This window comes from Varroa jacobsoni, unplaced genomic scaffold (genome assembly GCF_002532875.2).
Source record: "Varroa jacobsoni isolate VJ856 unplaced genomic scaffold, vjacob_1.0 scaffold_634, whole genome shotgun sequence".
NCBI lineage: Eukaryota > Metazoa > Arthropoda > Arachnida > Mesostigmata > Varroidae > Varroa > Varroa jacobsoni.
The window spans coordinates 144501-153776 of NW_019213536.1; the positions used below are offsets into that span (position 1 = coordinate 144501).

A 9276-nucleotide genomic window follows, 5' to 3' on the forward strand; every position below is an offset into this window, starting at 1 on the left:
ATATACAATAAGAATAAGTTATTAAGTTCTTTTTTTAGATCGAACGTTTGAAGCCATTGCACTTTACTGAAAGAGACCTTTTTAAATAATTATAAACTTACCCTCAGCAAAGTGACCCTATATTATGTTCAGACTATGAAGTTTTTAGATATCACGAAGTTACATTAATCAAGTAGATGATTTATAAACAAGTTAGCTAGACACCACCAGAATCTATTCGGTTCTTAGTTTTGAACCAGAAGACCTACCTTTTTAGTCGTCTACTAGAATTCTGATTATAACGAATTAAGTTAGCATGTACCGTAATAATCCAATTTTTCTTCTTCTGAAAACAGATATCGTGCATGCGTTCAGCTTTTGTTACGCAAATTAGTTATCTTACATTACCTTTTCGAGGTATCTTCCGGTACTACTCGTACACCATTGTTTCCGGCTTCGAAATTTTCCCATTCGTCTCAGTATAGTTATGTTTAACTTGAACTAAGTAGATCGGATTGCTATGTAATACTGATTCAAGCAAACGTCCGTCTACAGTGCCCTGTTCTAAATCCGGATCGAGACCACCGTTTCATTCTATTAGCAGACTGACAAACGCATTAGTCGAATTCACTTGAAAAATGCTACTTTTTTAGCTTGTTCCTAAAATTATTCCGTGTTGTATTCAGCCGATGTGAAAAGCTTCGATACAAGCAGGCAAGCGTGCACTTTGACTGAAATCGATAAAGTTAACTGTTTGAAAATGAAAAACAACTAATAGGACTAACGATTTCTCTTTGCGACAGAACGACTTGAATGGCACCTCTAGCCTGAGCTCGGCCAATACTGCCTTTAGCGAATAGATTCATTCTTTTTGCACAGAAAGCTCTAAACTACCTAACCTACGTACGCTTTGTCTTTACCCACTGCTTTTTTGCGAAATGCAAGATTCTCGGGAAGATCAAACAGAGCTAGAGGGCATGTCTCGCTAAGCCATTTCGAATGGCTTTAGCCTTAGATTTATTTTCTCTGGAATATAAGGCATCACCTCGGACGCGTTAAGTGCTGCTGAACCCCGCTTATAATCCGACGATCAATAGAGAATATGGTACCTTTATCCAATATGGATATGTAAAAAATGCCAGAAAAGTGTTTCTTTGCCACTGACTGTGAAAACATGCCTGCAAGACTGGAATTTTGATTGTACAGAATAGCAGGATTGATCAGATACGTGTAATGGTAACTGACCTGAACATTGGAGTTCTGATGATGTCGTCTGATGAGGATGACTATATTGAGAAGATGATCCCGGTTGTTTGTTCGTTCTTACCGTAAGAGTAGTCGAAGGCATCAAAGGTTAGGTACCGTACGCATTCTACATAAATGAGACAAGGACCCATTAATGTAAAAATTCATAACATATATAATTATAAAAGGATTATACATACACGGTGTATTTGTACCGGGATTTTCAATGGTGAATTTGTTCTCTGGCTATGTTCTCCGAACACCACCCCTTTCTTCTCTTGCCATTTCCTGCTATTAAAATCGGATACAGGTCTCTTCTCCTGCTTTTGGGTTCAAAAAGACACAATATTTTTTTGGCGATATTAACATACTTGTGCTATATACATTTATGTGTCGTTTCAAGCAGTTTTTATGATAGATGTAACACGACGATAACGAGCATTAATTCACTATTAAATTTCTTGATTTTCCTCCTTTTGTTTGGTTAAATGATCCTTTGTCTTTGGTTTGACCGTTGTTAACGGTATGATTTGACCAGGCGTACGAAGCATATGAGCCCAGCCGACGAAGTCGTATGCGCGACTACGAGACTTCATGGGGAATGGCCCGAATGCACGCCCACAGGTAGATAGAGAATGGGCCATTTAGTGGAAACAATTCAAGCCGAAGTGAATGATCAAATACCTCAACTTCAGGACGCTTTGAGATTGAGACGATGACTCCGAGGAACCAGACGGCTCAATTAAACATCGCTCATGGTAGCTTTTGGCTTGAGGACTTCATCGAAAAAAGTCGCAATAATCCGTTTTTTGCAAATACGTTTGCAGCGTGTATGAAATTCATTTGCTATAGGTCTCCTTACTGGATTAATAACTAGTACGAAAAAAAAAAAACGTATTTCTCTTTGTGTCACTAAAGCCTACCCGTACTTAACAAAAGCGATCGTATAACAGTAGAAAGATAGGATCATGTGCTAGGATTCCTTCACATTAGATAGATGTCCTTTTAATGATTCAACAATGATTAATAAGAGAAATTGTTACAAATCAAAAATAAGGATTGCACAGGCATGTGAGAGCATCATTGGGCAAAGCGAAAGAAAACTTTGGGCCAACTTGCTCTTGTAACCTGCAATTGAAGCAGTGTAGGTTTTTTTGTTTCGGGTGTTCTCAGGGACCTATACGACCGCACGAGTGAAGTGCCACAGCACTAGCTAAAGCAGTGAAGCGTAATACATTTTTCTCTTTTTTTTTTTAGCTTATCGAATATTGGCAATAAACTTAATCAATACAAAGCGAGTTTAATTAAAGTAGAATCATCTATTTAATAGCTGATTTTTATTTTACTCTAATTTACCTTTAGAAATATTTGTTTGGCCTCCACGCATTCAAAACGATAATAACAGCAAAATTGTACAATCGATCACCCATAAATTGCGTTATCTTCAAAGATGTCTCCTTTTATCTTGCAAGCTCAGGTTATTCCGCAATAATCAATGTTGCATTATTATAAAACGGAAAATTTGTACAACGGTAAACTGCTAGAACTGCGTGAAACGTGTACATAGTGTAAATATTGTGTGAACCAATTTATGTTGAAGGCGAGTTTATATAATCGCGCGACCATAGTTATGACAGGAATACTATTTTCACGAGAGATTAATAAAAAAAAAAAAATTGTTATTTCATTGTTCTATGAGTGTCCGTATAGATTCATGCATGCACGTGCACAAGCACCTTTCCTTCACCTCTTGCCTTTCCTTTCCGTGGGCCGAACTTTCGCTTCTTTTTAATTTCCTTATATATATATATATATATATAGGTACAAAGCACTTGTTGAGGCCAGATTGAGCCTTATGTTAATAAAGATTTGATTGAGTCACCAACCAATGCACCTTAAAATTGTTCACGCGAAACATGACACAAGACCCGTTTCTACAATATGACAATCACAATAATTGTGTCATAATAAATGCTTAATGGGACCGAAGTGGTAGGCAATGAGGCTTGAGCCTTGCACGCCGTACCACCCAGCTAATGTGGTTATTGTAAACAACTGAATACGCATAAAGACTATATTGAAGGTAACGTTAACAAAGTCTGTTGTCATTTCAACGATGTTTCTCTAGGCCAACTCATTGATAAACTTTTGTGGTCGATCCATAGATAGATAGATAGATAATACGTCCGAATACAATAATAGCACAAAGAATTTTCTGTTTCATTATAAAAAAAAAGATTCCGGAATGTCATCATTGAAATAAACACTGTACGTTTGGAAAAATGGAGGAAAACTCTTAATAAAACAACAAATGATAAAAAAAAAAAAAAAGCTGGCTTTATTTTTATTACAATGGTCTTATAATATCATAGCGAAAGCCGTAAATCTATGTTTGCAATTAAATTATAGGTGTTATCATATATTACATTGTTGTAGTTGATAACCAGCAGCACCGTAATATTCGGCGAAATTTCGCCATCGATATAGCAGCCTTGCAGAAATCTGGATAAACTAACAAACAGTCGCAGTTTACCGCGTGCTAAGTATCCTAATTTCCCTGAGAAACAAAACGCGACTGTGACGGAGCAAAAGCACTTAACTAGCCTTAAACACTTAGGCCTACACTACCTAGGTCAGCATTTAGGTTTAGCAGACAGAAACGCTGTTCGCTACGCTATCACGAGCACTTGGCTTACATTCCCTGAAGGCAGCGCGTCACAGCTGCTATGCTATAAGCGTACAGCAGATCTATTGTCACCACAATGTCGAAGAATAATTGCATAAAACAGATAACGGTATCGATGTATATTATAAGTAGCAAAACTTAAACGGACCACATCAAATTTTGCTATAGCTAGCTTTAAAAAAAATGGGAATTTCAAATAGTATTCATATTGCAGATGTGTTGATTTTTACTCCATTGCCGATAGGACAGAGATTTTACTAAGAAAAGTTGCGGTTATTCATGTAAAACTAAGTATATAATACTGTATGCCCGGTCAAAACAATGCCAATAGTTCTCTTGCATTTTTGATGCAATAGCGTCGAAACCTACAGATAATATGAGCGTTGAACTTCATTACTCTACATACGGTTTTCGTCCTCCGATTTGAGTAATTGTTATACGCATTTCGATATATTGAGCAGGTTTAGGTTTACTGTATGGGGACGAACCTTCTAAAACTTACCGGAGGTCCATGCGGGTTTCTATTTAATTTGCCAAACTGTCCCAATTCTCATGCATTGATAGCTAAAGGTGCCTCTACATTTGACATGAAGGCGATTGTGGTAAAGCGATCTTACAACAAGGAGCTACCATAAAATGGCGCTTCGAAGTACCGTACCAGCAGAATTAGCTTCAAGTCCATCATCATTTGGTTCGCTCCCCTAGCATGAGTAAGTAAAAAAATTAGAAGAGTTTCTACCTAGTTGTTCTTCAGCTCCATTTATAGTGAGGAAAAAGCTATAAGTCTTATTCTTCAGCAAACAGCTTTCAACAACGTCTTGTTAAAAAAATGGGGGGGGGGGGGGCAAAATAGGTACTAGGGAAATCTGCCTACATTAGCAACCACAATAGAATTTAGCATCACTACAGTTCAGTGGCCATGACCGAACAGGACAGGACAGGAGTTAAGTACATGGTGATTCTATTTTTTTTTTAAAGGTAAGCACAACCTTTATTGACAATTAATTGCTGCAGTGATTTTTTTGGTACGGAAGTGGTGGCGGCATATTTCACGTAGACTAGGCGCGCGCCCCCTTCACTCGCCGCTCAGTCATGGACGCTTGATTTATGGGCAGTAAAAGTATAGCTGAATAGTCACCGTCGCTCCCTGACCACTCTGTATGATCGCCAACCGCCAGATATATTCTAAGATTCGCTTCCGCGATGCCTATTACGCGTTTTCCCCCCTGCATCGTAGCATTAATATGTTGAAACGAGCAGTGACCAGAACCGAATCGCAGTGTGAAAAACAAAACACTACTTGACAAATCAATTTTGTCAGTTTCCAATTGCCCTTCTGCCTTTCATGTGCCCCTGGTTAGACCGAACTGAAGAGAGGCGAAGCTTTACGTTACAGTTGTATGAGCGGACAACGTCATATGGGTATCGTGTAGCAATTAGCCTAATTGTGCGTATCGAGCTGAATATATTTTAGAGTTACCCACAAAAGTTGAATTGTCCATATTCGCTTTATACATATGAAATACTTTCTAACATAAGTTCGATTATCTAGAAATAGACACTTTTTTTAGAATATGACAGGAGGGTAAGCGATCAAAAGTCTAAGGCTCAACGGTGTGCTACTATCACTAAAACTGCTCCGGTAGGGGTTGTCCGTTGGCGATTAGCTAGGTCCAAGCAACCTGTCGCTTGAACGCCTCGAAAATTTTCTTTCTCTGCCTTTATCGTGTCTATGAACATTGTGTCGTAAAATGATATTCAACAGTTGATCGTTTCAGCAGGGTAAAGAAACAAGGTATTTAATTATATTGATTAAGTGAAGTAGACACAAATGCAGCAAACGTTGGAGGTATCATCACTCCCCAATCGTCATAGAATCGTCAGGGCAACAATGAATCATTGTAGTAGCGACAGTCACCCAAATTCGGAGCATTTTATTGCCGACTGGTTGATTCTGTCGTTTTTTTCTAAAGACTTCATTTTAGAATTTCTTTTATTTTACATTTAGTTTCTAAAGAACTGTAACCGTAGTGCCGTCTCGTATATAAAAAGTTGTCACATTTTTACACTAACGAAGTGGACGTGGACGTGGAAGTTGTTTACTGATAAAGTTTGTATTTACTATAGCTGCACTAAATATTACAATGGATGCTTATTCTTTTAAATCTGCTATTGTCAGTGGCTGTATGTGATGCTGTCATTTTCAAGCAAAAATTACAGAGTTCATTTTCATCGTACGTACAATCGATAAAAATACATCATTTGCTGAGACGTTTGTGCATGATAGTAGCCATGTGCTAAGGTGGAGAAAGGGGTTGATGAAAAGCGGAGCTTTGCAATACGAACCCCTGTAGGATCGCAAGGATTAACAGCTACGATGGCTTTACACATGTTCAGATGGTTGATGGTATTGATTTTATAACAACAAGATAAACGGGATCGCAATTGTCATAGCTAGAAATCTCAAATGGTAATTATACAGATAGTTACACAGGAACACTTGTAGAATACGTACAGATATTTTGACTGACTTCTATAATTTGTGCAGCTGTAGACATTGATCGAACAACACGGACGAGAGCAGCAACGGCAATAATAGCCATATATAGTCCTCCTCTCCTGCTGATACCATGTATCGAAAACAGGGGTAATTGGCTTTAAGGCCAATCGTCGGTGAGCGTCGCCTATTAAATATCTGTATGGCAGCGACAGGTTGCTGCTCCTCGCTGCACTGCCCTGAACGGCCGGTAACGACGATGTAACGATCTCCCTGTTCTCCCCTGTCGTTGTTTTGCTGTTCTATGCCGCCGCAATTGGCTTCAACTAATCAAAAAAATTAAAAAAGAAGAAAACAATGCAACCGTTTCCTCTGGTTGATCCGTTCTCGTCGATAGCGATGTTGCTCCGGTAATCGAGTGGGCAGCGTCGCTAGTTTATGTCCCAAAAGCGAGATAAAAACCATTTTGATAGCACCATAATTAGGGTCTGTCATATTTACTGTTTCAGGCAAATTGTTGTTAAAGCAGCGTCAACACTGATGTTGGTGCAGTGCAGCCTAATAGTTCTATAGATATTGCTTAAGTGGTAGTCGATTACCACACATGATCGGGGCAGAAATGAACGAATCTCTATTTTGAACTAAATCCACCAGTTTACGGTTTTCCTTTTAATTTTGCTTGAATATATTATTCTGCATATGTAAAACAGTACCGAAGAACACTGAGGTAACCAGTCATTCGCTTAATTTTATCTATGCGCTTACGGTTATTTTAAACGCTTGCCCATTTGTCCAGTGTATCACTGTATATAATGCTAAAACTCCGTGTCTTTTTATTTATTTGTCCGACGCCATAGCGGTCAGATCGTTAAGCTATGATCTAGGTGGGCCCGATTTGACGCAGACTTTTTCGGGGCATTTAATTTTTCATCATACAGAACGTAGTGTTAGTCCCGTTTTTGAAAAGGTTTCAGGGGACGAAGTGAGCTGTCTTTTAAAAATTGCTTTTATATTCGCGAAATGGCAGCCTGACCTTTGTCAAAGGGTCTCGATGAGCTGAATTGAACTACAGTCTGTGTTTATATACCTAAATTTCAGCCTTCGGGTCGAAGGTACTGTTTGAAAGATGGGTGACAACCTGGCAACCCGGTGTTTCATGTAAACGAGTCTTTCTTGTCGATAATCCATAGATCTCGGCAAGCTAAATAAGAATGCGATATATATATACCTATATTTTAAACTAATATCTTTGTGTGAAAATTACTAAGATCTTATTGGTGGTATCAGTCAATTGTAAAATAGTCGTTAAACATTACACGAACATGAAGTATGTGAATAAAATCTGTTTTTATGCCCTCAGTAAATGAATGTGTCAAACAAATAGCTAAAAACAAAAGACGTAAATATTAACAGGCCTTGAATTATTTACAAACTATCCGCGTGTCAGTATCTTGAATGCTGAGAAAAACTATCCAATAGACCATCAAGGGCTTTATTCTGGAAGCACTGGATAAGCTTTGACGAAGGCTGCTGTGAAATATCCGGCTACATAACGAATGGTGGGAATATAGTGCAGGAAAAGTTTGGCCTTTCTAGGCTATTAAAGTTTATAACTTGTCCAACTGTTTAGCGCATTCTTACTTCTTCTCATCTGTTTTATGCCGTATGCAGATCGTTACAAACAGTTATTCAGGTCCACCTATAAGGGCCGTAAAGCCATTCGTTTTGTCCATAAAGCGGTCAATACATGTTCTACAGATCATTTTGACAACACAATTACGAAACTATAATTGACAGTCTGCCTTCGACATTGTATGGGTTACTTCTGTTAGACAGAAAATCAATAATAGACAGACCCCATGTCAAATTTTAACATTGTCAGGTCGGCGTTACTAAACCGAACAATCTGTTTTTTTTATATAGTTCCCAAAGTGCATAGCAGCCGTCGTATCTGATGCCCATTGATAGACTTCACTGCCGCAGCGTGACATACAACAGCGCGGAAAATATCTCATCTTAAAATGAAGCATTTAAACTTTTTTTCAGTATGCAGACACTCGTATCGCTCTCGATTGGGCCTTGTTATCAATACTCGCGCTCCCCAATTGCAACATGCATTCCCAAGATTGGCGATAAAGCCTTGAAGCAATTCGTACGCTGGAGGATCACGAACAATTGAATGGCATCAAGTGGAAACCAACGCAATCGATGGTAGCATGAGGGTACGGAACATCTAGCTTCATCGACATATTACAAAGGCTGGCGTCAGAGGTTGAGGCTCATCAATAGTCCGATCAAAGTCCGTCCGCGGAGTGGCTAGCAAACAATGGTGCAATGCGGAACCCTTCGAGATTCACGAAGTTATGATTGAGAGTTTCTGTGGGTAGCATCAAACAGCCGTACGTTGCCAACGTCGATAACTGAGCATACACGTGAAGATGTGTACCAAATTAGAAGACTTCATTAAGACTTAACATACACAAACAGCCTTTGTTCAGACCAAACAAGAGAGTAAAGTGCGCGCAGACCAATGCGTACAATGCGAAATATCGACGCCATACCATCGATTGGCCGCACATGCTCCGACGGGAGCAGTGATTAAGATTTAAGACTGTGAAACAGGGCTCAAACCACTCGATGAGCTCAAATGAAAAGCGATAACGGAGGAGCATCGACCGCCACGATTCTGATTGATGTGATGGTGTTGTTATACGGAAAAGTCTGCTAGTGAAGACCTTTCTGGCACAACTATATGCTTCATTTCATTCAAATGAAACGCGAACTTCTCGCGAGCCGTTCTTACCAGCTCAAGTTCATGGATGTGAGTGCTATTAACGTGGCCGTTCACACGCCTTGATAGTAGCTTTAT

The 9276-nt window shown here is 39.1% G+C and overlaps 1 protein-coding gene and 1 long non-coding RNA gene across 4 annotated transcripts in view; one reads left to right on the forward strand and one right to left on the reverse strand.

Annotated features, from left to right (window-relative positions):
• The window catches only part of LOC111262192 (uncharacterized), a 60234-nt gene that overhangs the window by 36662 nt on the left and 14296 nt on the right, over positions 1-9276 (forward strand). Inside the window, exon 16 of one of the 3 annotated variants that reach the window (XM_022836266.2) lies at positions 1763-3524. The exons of the other annotated variants lie outside the window; for them this stretch is intronic. Within the exon in view, the coding sequence (XP_022692001.1) occupies positions 1763-1852 (90 nt within the window). The 3' untranslated portion in view covers positions 1853-3524. Of the gene's footprint in view, positions 1-1762; positions 3525-9276 lie in introns of those variants that run through there. 3 annotated transcript variants of the gene reach the window in all.
• The window catches only part of LOC111262197 (uncharacterized), a 20093-nt gene that overhangs the window by 5966 nt on the left and 4851 nt on the right, over positions 1-9276 (reverse strand). The window contains exons 2-3 of the long non-coding RNA XR_002681448.1: positions 1225-1351; positions 388-710 (exon numbers count right to left, since the gene is read on the reverse strand). This is a non-coding gene — a long non-coding RNA (uncharacterized LOC111262197). The remainder of the gene's footprint in view (positions 1-387; positions 711-1224; positions 1352-9276) is intronic.